We start from the raw sequence: 14,798 nt of genomic DNA on the forward strand, positions 1-14,798 counted from the left end.
GTTGGTCTCTCATGTGCGAAATGATTTCCCTAAAAGAATGTCTGCATATGATAGACTTACGGTGCGTAGTTGACGGATGGGTCCTGTTTTGCAATTTCATGCTACTTTCCTATGTCCTCGGGGATCTGCTGCACGTCGTCAACGCATGCTCACGCGGTGGGATATGTAGCACTTCACCATGGCCACGCATGTCGATGATAACGATCGGGAGTTTCCTTTCATATAGAGATGCGATTCAATTGCATGAAAGTTACTTAACTTGCACTTCGCCATACAACTGAGTGATGTGACTACTGTCCAAGTCGACTAATGCCTGACGTGACGATCTCCACACGGCATCTATTTAAGGCGCGGGAGATTCTGGGGCTGCCACGAGGCTCTTGCATGCCGCCTATCGATAACCTCGGTCCACGACCCCACTGAGCTTCACGCTCCCGACGCACGCGCATCCCATGAGACCGACAGCATGGCTCGCCCAAAGCAAAGCTATTGCGACGATGGCGCTTTCCCAAAGATCTATTGTAAGTATTCTATACGATTGCGGTCTGCAGCAGGCCTTCATCTTGCTAATACGCCCAACAGCGCGCCTTGGACCGCCTCCGAACGTATTCCCCTCCGCCAACGCGATGGTATGACTGTCCCCTTACGAGACGCGCGGCTGTCCTTATATTGCTCTTTCCGGACCGGCATGGCGAGCTTAAGGTGGTCCTCACGATGCGCAGCGCGCAGTTACGCAACTATGCGGGACAGGCTGCGCTGCCCGGAGGTACTGGATCACACATGGGAGTTGGATTAGACGTGCATGCTGACATGGTTCAGGCAAAGCAGATACACTCGACGAGTCGCCGTGGGACGTCGCACGACGCGAAGCGGACGAAGAGATTGGGCTGCCCATGAATGAGGAGAAGCTTCGAGGATTTACCGTGGAGCACCTTTGCGAACTCCCTGCGAATCTCGCAAAGACCGAGCTCGGAGTGCGGCCCTGCGTAGCCTTTCTTCGTCCGGCAGAGACGTCCTCCGACGTGCCCGCTTCCTCCGACACGAATGGTCTCTCTGTAGAAGAAAGGCTTATGCCGCGACTCGACCCCAGGGAAGTAGCAGCGGTCTTCACGGCGCCGTTTCACAACTTCCTGCGCAAAGGGTGGGAGGGTGAAGGCCCACCACCAGTACAGAAAGACGGTAGACCCGAGAAATGGTATCGAGGCTCTTGGACAGACTGGCACGAGTCACGCTGGCGAATGCACAATTTCTACATGCCACGACCCCCTCCATCTCCGACACTCCTACGCAATTCCGCGCGGTCCTCTCCGCCATCCAAACCAGAACCTTCTTCGCATCAAACTTTACCTGATGGAGATGACCCTCGCCCAGAGCCTAGCGCAATCGACAGCCTCACCACGTTTAGAGTATTTGGCATGACAGCAAGAATACTAGTCGATGCGGCCCGAGTAGCATATGGCGAAGAGCCTGAATTCGAGCACAACAGCCACCACGGAGACGAGGAGATGATAGGGAGGTTATTGAAGATGGGCAGGCTCAGTGAAGTGAGGAAAAAAGGTGAGGTACTTACGCGCGAGGTACTGAAAGAAGCCAGTAAAATCTAGAAGATTAGAGAAGGCGAAATCAGCCAGACAATCGTACCATTATACGCCACGACATATCACAGGTAACGGGGGAGGCATGGTATAGGTAACCGCTACACTTTAATACTAACATGAAGTATCCACATTCTTCATTTATGCCTGTTTTGTCTTTGGAAGCCAAGGTCGCGATGTGGACCTCGCCCAGCGGCTTCCAGAGATACGAGGCGACAAGGCTCGTTGGGCGCAGGGAAGGATACCGCTGCACGATCCATCTTGACACGATAAGACTTTTTACACATGAGCATCGTCGGGAAGGCGATGACATCGTATTACCACGGTGATTCGGGTGATCTCGGGCGTTTTCTTTTCAACCCGAGACCTCAGCGGCGTTACTTCAATGAGAGGATTCTGCAGCACATGCGAAAGCCAACCACACCAAGAAGCACCTCTCTGCATGAAACCGTGCCTCTACAGCATAACTGCCTGAAAAGCAATCAGTGAGCAACGCCCTTAAACGCTGCCAGATAAGGGGCCGGCGTAATTTCTCTGCCACCAGTGACGACACACATGCATCTGCTTGGCGAACTCTTGTCTCTTCCGCAGTGCTCCGCGACGCGCCGTCCTGTCCGCCCGCGAGCGACGGAATGCATTTTGTGATCATAGCGATGTTGACATGTGAAAAGCCCAACGATGGTCCTTGGCAGTGCACGGCGCAGCCCGCTTTTTAGCGTTCAGCCTCAGGCCCAGGTGTAGATCATCATCATCCGGCAGCTCTTGCCCCGTTGGCCATCTTCACATGCCCTTGTTCCTTCCTTGTCTCCGATCATTCACAATTTGCATCGTCTTTGGGCTCTGCGTATCATCAGCGCACCGACGTGCTCAGCACTGCCATGAACACTGGATCACGGCCCGATTGGTCGACTCAGGTCGGATTTGAAAAGACGTTGAGTGCACCGCCCACGCCCAGAGAGCAACTCATCATTACAGACCCACCGGACGCGACGCAGTGCGTGTAACCCACTCACAACGAAGACAAGCCGGAGTCGAAGTTCGCAAGCCCTCAATCAGTTCCCACCCTCTACAAGCAACCTCCAGGCTTGCACGCGCTCACCTTGCGGCGGCATCAACTATACGGGCAGGCTTCTGGAACGCACGTGGGGACTCGGCGCTTTTTGAGGAATGACGATAAGTCGAGATAGGCTTTTTGCCTAAGGCTTAGCCTTGGCCGAAGCAGAGTCAAACACCAGAGTGGAGCTTGGGCGAGGGTTCTGGCATTGTTGAGACAGCTTCGAGCTTCCACCCGATGATCTTGGCCCGACAAGCTTCGCACACACGCAAGCAATCAGAGCCGCCAGTGTCAAACTTCCCTCAACCTTATTTGCGTTCTAGTATGCGGCTGTGGCTGCATCGGGCTGCGAAACGGTGGCCCCTTGTTTGGTTGTGTCTTGCGCGGGATGCTTGGCAACGAAGCCGACGCAACGGGCTCCGCTTTAAGCGTTTCGTCATCCGTTTCGACGCCCCTTTTTGGCACCACGAATCACCGTCCCTCGACAGCTTGAGCCGCATCTTATTTTCTCATTGCCCAGTCCATGTTCCGCGCTTAGCATGCCCTAGTCAAGTCGGAGGAATCCGGACCGCACCATCGCATGGTGATCCAGATTGGAGACCGCCATGCCCGCCGCCTAGGGGTTCTCTCAAGTCGAAGGGACTCTCCCTGCATTGCGGCGCGAAGCCGACGCCCGCGTCACAGCTATTCGGTCCTGCTGCCCTGAAAGCGATGCGTCAGGTTCGCTCTAGGCCCAAATATGACAGGTAAGATGTCTATGTATGACGGACATGAAGTTGAGAAGGACTCCCCAGTACTGTCAATCTGAGTGGACAACTGCAATATGGCAACTACGTGGATGCAGTGCACGAATACTATCCATCATACACTGAGTTATCCACAGGATACGCAAGCAGCATAGCCACGATGCAGATCATGGAAGGCGATAAGCACTCGTCTTGAATGTACTAAGCGACGGAAGCTAGCTCAACATCTTGGCGCATCGTGCACCGCCAAGGTGGAGTTACCATTCCTGGAACTAGATGAAGCGAAGAGGACCTCAGGTCGTTATCTAGGTGTACGTGCGCTGGCCGCTGCTCGGAGCTTATTCGACGCTTTGATGTGGATACCAGGAGGATGTACGCAACACTTCGTCCTCGCCAAGCACTCTGAGATCCCACCATGACTCCGTGGAGCCTCATTGACTAGCTGCCAGAGGTATTTGCGCTAGATTGGCACGCAGTTCGAAACAGGACCGATACTAGAGAGGCAGACCCATGCTGATCCCGCTCGGCGCGTGTTAATACACTGGTCTATTCCCGAGCATTGCCTCTCGGGTTTCTATCAAATTGCCCCGTGCAGGTCAATACTTGTCCCTATTGCGCGTTTTGTGGTCATAGTTTCTTTGGTTTCTTTCCTTTATTTGCCGTCTCTTCCATCTTTTAGTCTCTACGGTGCAGGACACCTATTCTATCATTTCAGCAATGGATACTCGCTACCAACCAGAAGGCTTGTCCTTTGGCCCAAAAGACACCTTCAGCCCTAATTTCGAGAACAACGGTCAATTCCCTCTCCCACCAAACCAGCAACAACCTCAATATGCACCTCCACCTCAGCCTCAGCATATTAGCCAGCAGTACGGCGGTCTACCTTCCGGACCTCGTATGCAAACTCCTCAGCAGCAAGGACAGTATGGTCTACCTTCTGGCCCCCGTCAACATTCTCCTCAATCAAGTCGGGATGTGAACAACTACTCCCGCCTGTCCAACCCTCAACAGCAACAGCAACAGCAACAACAAACACCCGAGCAACAACAGCTACAGCCAAACCAGTACCAGCCGCAACCTCAGGTCGCACAACAGAACCAGTTCTCCTTTGAGTCCGGCGAGACTACTCGCACCAACACATGGGCAGCCAACTCACCAGCGGCAACACCTGCGCCTATGTACGCATCTAATGGAGGAGGCTACTTTCCCGGTCCGGTTGATGCTAATGGATACCGCATCGACACGAAGGAGAGGCAGCCAGAGCCAGAGAACCCTTTCAGGGACCCAGCTCTTCAGTCGCCACCCCAGATGGACGATATCGATCTCGAGAAGCACAAGCATGCCGATGGCCACTCGGAATGGGACAAGCACACCAAGATCCCTGGCAGGAAGGATCCCAACCAGCCATACCTCACTTTCGGACAACGGCTCAAGCACTACACATGGGCGAACTACACCCTGACGATGGCTACTGGTGGTCTCGGTACGCTTATCGCCATCCAGCCCCATTCTTTCCCCGGTCTCATCACCATCGGCGCCGTTTTCTACATTCTCAACCTCATGCTGTTCACTGCCGTCACAATGACAATGGTCCTCCGCTTCACCAAGTACGCTGGATCCTTTAAGGAATCCATCAAACACGAACGTGAAGGACTCTTCCTCGGACCATTCTTCCTGTCGATCGCTACAATCATCACCGGAACGCAGAAATATGTCATAGAAGCGTATGAAGAGGATCACCCGAATCGTGCATGGGCAATCACTACCATGGCTGTCGCTTTCTGGGCATACACCTTCATCACTTTCTGCTTGGCTTCCTTCCAGTACTCATTCCTGTTCTGCAGCCACACCTACAAGCTCACCAGCTTCATGCCCTCGTGGCTGCTCCCCATCTTCCCTGTCATGCTTGCGGGTACAATCGCCTCGGTCATTGCCAAATCACAGCCCGTATCGTCCAGAATGCCTATCTTGGTTGCCGGACTTGGATGTCAGGGTCTTGGATTCACGGTTGCTATACTCATGTATGCGCACTATATTGGTCGCCTGATGCAAGTCGGATACCCCGATCGTGAGCATCGAGGAGCCATGTTCATCGCTGTCGGACCGCCTTCGTTCACCTGCTTGGCCCTGATTGGTATGGCCAACGCTCTTCCTGACGACTTTGACTTGCAAGGCGATGGCCTTGTCGACGCGAAGCTACTCAGGACTTTGGCTCTCATTGTCGCACTCTTCCTTTGGGTATTGGCTATGTGGTTCTTCATGATCACTCTCGTCGCCGTAAGTTCGCCACAGTATCTCGTTCTATAATAATACTGACATCGGTTCCAGGTCATCAACTCGTGGGCTGTCTACTTCCATCTCGGATGGTGGGCCATGGTCTTCCCCAACACCGGATTTGTTATTGCCACCATCTCGATCGGCAACGCGCTGAAAGACGAAACGGTGCTCTTCGTGGGGAACGGCCTCACCATCGCCATCATCACGATGTGGTGCTTCGTCCTATTCAAGCACGTACAGGCGATCTATGTCGCCGACATCATCTACCCCGGCATGGACGAAGACATTGCAGACCACTAAACGCCAAACCCAGTAATCTCAGCACCGTCGCATCGCCGTGCGATATCTGCTACCAACTTGCTTTCAACGGCGTTTCTCTTCGGTTTACGTTTCTCTCACTCGTTGTACCACCACGTATACGCCTGTCGTGAGTCTATCAAAAGCACCACGCTCCTTTTATACCCCCATGTTTCCGCCATCGCTTCTCCGTACCTTCTCCGAAGCCGCCAGCAGGTCTACAGGCTTCCCTCGTTTAGACACCACACTCTCCATCTCCATTCCAGCATTAGACCTAGGGCGCGCCAACAGACACTTGTAATGCACACACACACCATCACTCTTTGTATTCCCCGAGTTTTATCCATTTTACTCTCTCCATCGGCTTTTGCATAGCGTCGGCGTCATAAAAAATCGGGAAGGGGCAACAGATACCACGGGCAATTTTTCTTATACATACTTCATTTCTCTCGACACGAAGTTTGCGCTGCACTGCACTTTGATGGGGGCTGGAGGACGGAGATATTGAAGTTAGTCAAAACCCGTTCCGATAGTTGTAGATAGCTTCCACAAACAATGTTCGAATGCATGCGCGCGTTTGTTGCTCTTTCCCACCATATCATCGTGTTTTCGTCTTCGCTTTTCTCCCGTTCCCGCCAGCTTTCGCAAGCTTCACGATAGCCAGATTACGATCGGCCAGATATCCATCTACGTAACTTCCCGTCCTTAGGCACCTAACTAACCATCACTCCGCTCACCATCATCAAAGCAACGCATCGGCATCCCATTCTTAGCAACACTCCAGACCAAACAATTCCCTTACCTACCACACAGCAAATGCCACAGTAAATGAAACACCTCAACAGTCTCAGATCCTAGTGGCCGCGCCAGCCCTTCGCATCTCATTCAGCAAAAAAGCTTGGCCCGCTTGGCGGAATTTCACATGCCTCTGCACTGTAACACGACGATTCAAATTGCCGCATATGGCCCGTGCGTTTTCGCGCTGCGCTCTGAGATAAGCGCTTTTGTTTGATGCGTGCGCGGGAGCCAAGACGGGCTTGGGGGGCGCGTGGGATTTCATGTATGTGCATAGGGCTTGGTAGTTTGGGGGGGATTTAGGATGCAGGTCGTGGGATTTGCAATTGAACCTTGGGAAAGCTTGGGGTGGGTGTGGGTGGGTGTGGTTGGCGTTTGTGACATGGGGAGGATGGGGAGCCACGAAAATACATCGGAAGGGAATGGGACTGACTGAGACTGTGTGTGTGATGAAAGAGGAACATGCGTGCAAGGGCTTTGTCGCTGGGCTGGGGCTGTGAGCGTGATTGATGCGTTGGTCTACGTATCCTCCCTCCCCGGATAGCGAGTGATGCGGACTTGGCGAGTAGATACCGCGCGTGGAGACGGGATGATGATGGGGTGGAGACTGAGTACGTTCTCTGACAGTGTAGTGGAGAAGGAAAGATGGAGTGTTGGGGAGCATTGGATGGGGAAGGTGGAGATGTAGATCAGTGAATGCGTGTTGTATGGTACGTGTGAAGCTGGCCAGCGCTTCAAGCACGTTTGACGCGTAATGTTGTAGCGGGGAGGTGGAGAGTTGGCCGTTATGACGTTGTGGCGGTCATGACTGAAATGTATGATTTCTACTATAGCGTGCTCTTTGGCGCTTCTTTGTCCTTCATCGAGCGAACTAGTCGGAGTGCTTCGTCAAGTCCCCGTTTCGTGTTCTCGAAGTACACATGTGAGAAGGAGCTGCTGGCTTGCCCGCTGATGGTTCGCGCCTGGATACCGTGGCTGATCACACTTCCCTGGTATCTGTGTTAGCTTGTGCTGTTTTCTGTATCCATCTAGTTCTCCGCCACGCGACAACCAAAACAAGATGAAGATTAGAAACTCACTCTCATCAGATGGAACACCCTCGCAACGTCCCATCGATCCCGCCTCGGATCCCACCCCGCCTTCTTTTCATAAACCCCCAATAACTCCTGCATACTCGGCAACCCATTCTCCGCCTGGTTCGCCTCATCATAAACATCACCCCCCTGATCATCCCTCACCGTCTGCACCATCGGCCCCCCAGGAATACCCACCTTACTAGCACGATTCCAATACGGGCCCGTCACATACACAACATCCATAAGCGGATGTCCCAGCGTACTCAACTCCCAATCCAAGATAGCAACCACCCGGGGCTCAGTAGGATGCAAAATGATGTTATCAAACTTGTAGTCGCCGTGGATGATGCAGGTGCGCTCCTGGGGTAGGTGACTTCGTATGTAGGATACGATTTCGTCGAAATGCGGGTGCGCGCGGCCGAGTTGCTGGCCGGTGGTTATGTCGCGGACTTGGGCTTGTTGGGCTTCGATAAGGGAGAAGGTGTTGCAGTGGCGGGCGTAGAAGTTGGTTTTCTTGCCGAAGGAGGTGAGGCCGATGGCGTCGGGGTTGATGGAGTGTAGCCACGCTAGGATTGAGATGACGGATTCCCATGCTGCGCGACGGTCGGAGAGTGGCAGGGTAGAGAGGTTGGGGTCGGTGATTAGACGGCCTTGGATGTACTCCATGACCTAGTGGAGAGGTAGGCATGTCAGATTGGAAGCGTTTGTCTGGAGGGTAGCTGGGACATACGTAGAACGCTGTTCCAATGATTGATGCATCCATACATAGGCAGTATACTTTCGGGACTGGGAAACCCTCAACCGTTCCAAGTGCTTTCAAGACTTTGTACTCTCGATCGACTTGGTGTGCTACAGGCGAGATGATGGTACCGCTGGGTTTCTTCCGCAGAATGTAGCGTGTACCAGCGGCATCATCGACATAGTATGTCGGATTGCTTTGTCCGTATCCGATCTTTGTCGATAGCACGGGCGTCTTCAAACTGGGTATTTCTTGCTGCAGGTACAAGCCAAGCTTTTGGTCGTCAAGATCATGTTGCGTCTTCTCTTTCTGTGTGTTGGCCATTGTGGGTCGTGCTTTTCCTAATCCCTTCGACCTCAGCTATCGCGTCGCGTACAGGTAAATACGTAACATCCATCATGCTAATAAAGGCATACATTGGCGTCTTGATCGTGTGCGAGTAAGCTGCGTCGATCCAAAGGTTAGCCTCGGGCAATCGCGTGTGAGGGGTTCTAGAAACAGGCTAGTGTTTGCGGGGTGAGCTGCGCGCAGTGCAACAAGGTGCAACTACTGCAAAGACGAACACCATCAGGGCCAGAACGAAACTATAGTCTAGCAATGAAGCTGAATTGACAGAATCTCTACGCTAAATTATCGCGCAAAACGAGTATCAACTATACTCTGGGTATCCCAAGAAAAGCTATACAAAAGCCCGACTATAACGCCAAAGCCTGACGGGGACAGCAACAACAACACCTTGACCGACCGTCTTCCACTGTTCTACAACTTCGGTACAAGAATTAAAACCCTTTCCACATGGCGCCGAATGTCTACATGTAACTTTTCCAGCCAAATACTCATTACGCGTCCTCACGTCGACGCCTCGCTTCCTTCGCTGCTGAAGTAACTTTGATCTAATCGCAATATCCATTCGATCTTCTCCCTCTCGCTTCGCGCTCGGAAGATGTACGTGTTGCTTCTCGCGAAGACAGCAAAGACAACGTCCTTGTGCGCGCCGGCATTTGCTTGGCCGTTGCTTTGCTGTCCACCTCCAAGAAGTTTCGCGATTTGCGGCGAATGGTCGATACGCGCTGTGCTGACATTGATGGCGTTGATTTCGTCGCCGTCTGATGAGTAGATGTGGAGGTATGGCTTTCGTAGTTCGACGTATCGCCGTATCCAGCGCGTGTTCGTCGGATCTGGGGTGAGGAGGTAGGACGCTTTCATTAAGTTAGGGTTCTTGCTAATGAAGCGGACGGTAGCTGTCAAACTTGGGGTTGGGTTTGGCGATGGAGAAGGAGAGCGTGCCGCAAAGGCGGCGCCGTTGGTAGGAGGCTCAAGATTCGTGGGGTTGAGGATGATTTCTGCAGGCGCTTTCTTGGTCTTCCAGAGCGAGACCATGCGTTGGAGGAGTGCTATCTGAGCCTCTTCCAAGGGCTTATCCTTTGAGGAAGCAAGTGCGGAAGCAGGTATGCTCAATGCCTTGGACGACAAGACAGAACGCGCTGTTTCTATCTCTGCGATCCGAGCGCGGCGCTTTTCTATGTGGATGAAGTCGCGTACCAGCGAAACACCGCGCGGCGTCCAGCCTGCGAGCTGCTCTTCACCCTTCACGTAGTCGTCTTTCGTGTTCATTCGCCAGAGATCTGTCGCACGCTTGACGGAGGTGGGGCGAATGGCAACGTTGAAGATTCCTACTGTCGAGTGAACGACCTTCACCGTATTCCAGATGTTCGCCAACGAGAAGAGAGAGGTCTGGCGCATGTAAGAACGGCCCCGGATTTGTACGAAGAGGTCGAAGGAGAACGACATCGGTTCGATAAGCTTGGAAGATGTAACGTCGAACAGCAGCGTGACTTTCACGCGGAAGTTATCCTTTGTCGCCCGATCGAGAATTTGAGACGCGTGAGCCGTACTGTCCCATCGTCCTACAAATTTGACATTTGTGGTGCCATCGGCGTTCTTCCTGATGACAGGCGGGGATGTCAGATCGACAGGCACTTCTTTTACGGGTGAGCCGTAGTTAGGACTGTTGCCAGCTGCATCGACCAATCGGATGTGACCCATGCGCAGCGATTTGACATCCTCCCATTGTATTGTGTCTCCCGAAGTGTGGGTGAGGTTGACAACGATGCGGCGCGCTAGACCCTGGTGGAGTTGGTATACCCCAGCATCCATAACGTTGCTCTGCGTTACCTCAACGGGTTGGTATGTCCCGTCATCAGTAATCTCTTGAATCTGGATTCGTGAGAAGATGTCATGTGTATCCTCTGTGTAGAACTCCGACTCCGGTAACCGAGCGTGACGGCGCTTCTGCTTAGGCTTTTCCGCAGAGTCGCGCATGTCATCCCAGCTGAGCAGTTTATCGAGGTGAATGTCCGTGACCTTGGCGAAGATGGAAATTCGAAGGAAGGTGTCGCGCGGGCTCGGGTATGGAAGACTCATGCTGTGCACACTCTCAAAGCGGATAGGACCTTCATTGAAATCGGTGATCCAGGTCGTGGTCGTGGCTCCACTCTCGTCCGAGATGCCGGGTACAAAGAGCACAGCGTGGACTTGGGTGCCCTCTCGTTCCGGAAACCCAACAAGCTCATGCATACCGACATTGAACTTGAGCGTAGTCGAAGGTGCTTCTGCAGACGAAGGCTCTAGCGATAGTCGGATAATACCAATGGGGTTTGCTGTGTAAGGAGAGATGACGTCCAGACTGAAGTCTCGTACTCTTGATTCGAACACAGCAGCTAGCGGAACGTCCACATCGCCGATGCGTGAGAACTCGGGCATGCAAGGTTCTGAGAACGGTGACTCCGGGTTGAAGTGCTGGAAGTATTCTGGTCGGTTCATATACTGATGCATTTGATGCATCCGTCGTACGCGATCGCGTAGCTTCTGTAATGACCATAGGTGCACCACTTCGTTCTTGAAGTCGATGACGCGAACACCAACGCAGGGCTTGGACTGGCTGTCGAGATACTCATCGTCTTCACCTGGAATGCCCATGTTCACCAAGTCGTAAGATGACGGGACAGTATGCCCGATATCGACGATGCAGAATTGAAAGACCACGCGCTTGTCCATCTGTTGACTCATAACTTGGGCCTCCTTCAGAACAGCGGCGTTCTGCAGAAGTGTCTCCGCCATGGTGACGTACTTTCTTCGCCGCCACTGTTTGAAAACAGTCCGGATCAACTCCAGTTGCTGCTCATTCTGCTCGTTGTGTGCATCTTTTGCTTCAACTTCGGCTTCAGCTTCGGCTTCCGGGGTTCCGCTACTTTCAGGTACCCACTCGTGGCCAAGCTCTTTCATCTGACGTGCAAAGGCCTCCTTCTGCTGTTGTAGCTGCTTCTGCATTTCTTCCTTCGCAGCTCGCAGCTCTTCCAGCTCGACTTTAGCTTCTGCGTCAGCTTTCAGCTTTGCACTGTAGTCCTCTTTCCGCTTGTCCATCTTCTCTTCCATGTCTTCTCGTATTTCCTCCATCTTTTCGCTGCCGTCTTGCCTTGGCGTGGATGGCATCGTCAACATGGTATCGAGCGAGAAGTTGTCTAGTGTCCCTCCAGAAGCATACTTCTCTCGTACAGGGTATGAGGACATCGACTCTGTGTCCTCGTCGCTGAAAATGCGACTCTCGGGACGTGCTTTGCGGGTTTCGCGCAACCTGCTGAGATCTTCAAACAGTGCCTCGAAGTCTTCGTCTGGGAGATTTTCGATGCGTTTGTCTGGTCCCAGCCACGCGGTAAGAGCTTCTCTGCGCGCGTAGGAGAACTCGGATTCACGACCGCGTTGCCAGAATGCAGGCGATCCTGCCCTCGGACTATCGGGGTCGAAGTCAGAGTTCGCGATGCTGATGGCGCTGTACGATCTGTCGTGACCGGGTCTTGGTGCAGGCGAGGGAGAGTTGAGCTGGCTGGCGGTAACTGTCTGTCGAAGTAGGCTTGTGCCTACTTCAGCACGCTCAGCTCTTGCCTCTTGCGGATTGTTGAAGCGGAAGATGTGGAAGTCGCCAAGGATGATGCGGTGGCCGCTCTTGAGTAATCTAGGCTTGTCGATGCGTACACCATTGACCATGACGCTAGCGGTTTCCTGAGGTATCACCGTAACCTTGCCGTCCACGTTTTCGAAGTGACAGTGTTCGGCAAGAATCTGCGAGCCATTCAGACGTATTTGTGCGGTTTGGCCTTCAACATCAGAATTGCCAACGGTCGTTGTGCCCGGTTTTAGGTTGTAGACGAGACATTCAGTCAAGAGTGGATCATCACTCAAATTGACCAAATGAGGCATGTTCTTTGGCGTTGATAGACCAACGAAACCCTTCTCGATACTGATACCAAGCTCTTCCAGCGCGGCTTCTCGTTCCTTGTGGATCTCTTCCGTCTTCTGCAGCTTCTCTTCCCAAGTTTGGTTCAACTCGGTATAGAGTTTTTCTGATTGATCAAGCTGCTCTGCAATCTCGGCCTTGGATACCTTCTTGATTGAACCGTCTGCTTGTGTGATGGAGACGATCTGCTTCTCCAACGGTGTATCGGGTGCATACTGTTCTTCTATGATGCCATTCGCTCCGGCAACTCCACCACCTCCTCCACCCAGCTGAGTCCGCAGCTTTGACAGTTCTTCTTTGAGCTCTCGGATCATGCGCGCGTTCGGGTCTTCGTTTACGACAGCGTGGTTCTTGATGCGTTTTGCGGAGTCGGCGTAGCGGAGGGTCGAGAGTGTCTCCTCGAAGTTGATGTCGGCGGGAGAGATGGCGGCAATCATGGCTGTCATACTGTTTCCTCCCAAAGAGTCTTTCAAGAGCCATGTCAAGATGGAGTCTCGGTATGGCACTTGGGTACCCTTCTTCTTGCCTCCCGACGACTGGTCTGCAAGCGCTGCAATGACGCGACCCAGTGTTGACAGAGACCTGTTAATCTCGGCACCCTCTTTCAATCTTGCGCCAGTCGCACCCGTCGACTGAGCTCGTTCTGATCCGGCCAAATCGACCAGACTGATCTTGGCGACCCTCTCCCCGCTCATGCTCGTCTCGACATCGTGGCGCTTCTGCGTGAGGGTAAGAGTGAAGACGGCGTGCGATCGCGAGGATGTCTCGTTCATGTTGGTGGCAGCTACGGTACGAGCCTTGTTTCCCTCGTCCATGAGGTTCTCGATTTCGGGAAAGGACTGGACGACCAACTTGGCGAGATCTTCGACATAGGGACCGGTGGACGGATGCTCGCGAACTCGCAGGTTCCCTTTATTCGAGGGGTTCAGCAGGTCGCGTACGCGCTCGTTGTAGATTTCCAGGTAGGACACTTCGACGGTGCAGGACGAGTTCTTGTCCGCTTGTAACCCCTTGATCCTCTCGAACATGTCCTGGCAAATCTTGGGGATGATTCCGTACTCAGCGCCATAGCCCATCATAGAGTACGACTTTCCCGAACCCGTCTGGCCGTAGGCGAAGATACAGTTGTTGTAGCCCTGGAAGGCATTGTCGAGCAGCGGCTTGCCAAGATCCTCGTGGAGGTTGTCCTGGCCGGCATAGTTGGGAGCGTCGCGGTCGAAGGACCAATAGGACCTGTCGAAGGCGAATGTCTTGGTGCCCTCGGAGGCGGCTTTGGCGGCTTTCCCCTTGATATCGGCATGTTGGGGAGGGGAGAGGATGGTCTGGTCGCCCTTCATCTGCACGATACACTGTGCATTGCGCGCCTTCTCTGCGCGTTGTTAGTTGCAGCGCCTTAGTAACGCAAGGGGGCTGCCTACCTCGGCCGTTGAAGGGCCTGCATCGCACCACGACCTTGATGTTTCCTCCGCCAGACGCCATGGTGGGCGTGGTAACTTTGTTCGTGGTCGGAATCCGGGGTATGCGGACAAAGGAGATGGCAACGGGCCGCTCGGTCTATGCAGCGGTCAGAGGCGGGATCCGGGAGACTTCATGGGCGGCGACGGCGGTGGACGGGCGAGGGCGAGGGCGCGGTCGCGGTCATCCACGGCTCAGGAGGCGGTGCTATGGCGAAGTTGTTTTGTTGATTGACCACGCCGGTGCAAGATTAGGTACGCGATCCTGGTGTCCCGACCCCTGCAGCCGACCACTGCGCTTAGACTGGCCTGTCGTCACCTGTGCAGCGGACCCTGACGCCGTTCAGGACACTGACACTGCACGTAGTCGAGACGGATACAAGTTGATTACTACAGACTATGTCTTTTACGTCTCGAGGGTCGCGCCCGCCCGAAGCGGTCGGTACCTGACATGTGCCATACTGGGGTCTT

The 14,798-nt window shown here is 53.6% G+C and overlaps 4 protein-coding genes across 4 annotated transcripts; 2 read left to right on the top strand and 2 right to left on the bottom strand.

Moving 5' to 3' along the window:
* Positions 1-452: 452 nt before the first annotated feature.
* J4E86_004696 (uncharacterized protein) lies at positions 453-1,604 on the top strand (the record flags this gene model as incomplete). The annotated part of the gene is made up of 3 exons (XM_051445234.1): positions 453-521; positions 583-766; positions 820-1,604. 3 exons carry the CDS (start codon positions 453-455, stop codon positions 1,602-1,604), a joined length of 1,038 nt encoding a protein of 345 aa, XP_051303331.1.
* Positions 1,605-4,112: 2,508 nt separating this feature from the next.
* J4E86_004697 (uncharacterized protein) lies at positions 4,113-5,972 on the top strand (the record flags this gene model as incomplete). Its single annotated transcript, XM_051445235.1, has 2 exons — positions 4,113-5,672; positions 5,724-5,972. 2 exons carry the CDS (start codon positions 4,113-4,115, stop codon positions 5,970-5,972), a joined length of 1,809 nt encoding a protein of 602 aa, XP_051303332.1.
* Positions 5,973-7,591: 1,619 nt separating this feature from the next.
* J4E86_004698 (uncharacterized protein) lies at positions 7,592-8,903 on the bottom strand (the record flags this gene model as incomplete). Its single annotated transcript, XM_051445236.1, has 3 exons — positions 7,592-7,753; positions 7,844-8,509; positions 8,571-8,903. 3 exons carry the CDS (start codon positions 8,901-8,903, stop codon positions 7,592-7,594), a joined length of 1,161 nt encoding a protein of 386 aa, XP_051303333.1.
* A 525-nt stretch (positions 8,904-9,428) lies between these two features.
* Positions 9,429-14,352, bottom strand: J4E86_004699 (uncharacterized protein; the record flags this gene model as incomplete). Its single annotated transcript, XM_051445237.1, has 2 exons — positions 9,429-14,242; positions 14,292-14,352. The coding sequence occupies 2 exons, from the start codon at positions 14,350-14,352 to the stop codon at positions 9,429-9,431; spliced, it is 4,875 nt and encodes a 1,624-aa protein (XP_051303334.1).
* Positions 14,353-14,798: the final 446 nt, after the last annotated feature.

Source organism: Alternaria arbusti (assembly GCF_024043155.1).
Source record: "Alternaria arbusti strain BMP 1465 chromosome Unknown scaffold_5, whole genome shotgun sequence".
Classification (NCBI taxonomy): domain Eukaryota; kingdom Fungi; phylum Ascomycota; class Dothideomycetes; order Pleosporales; family Pleosporaceae; genus Alternaria; species Alternaria arbusti.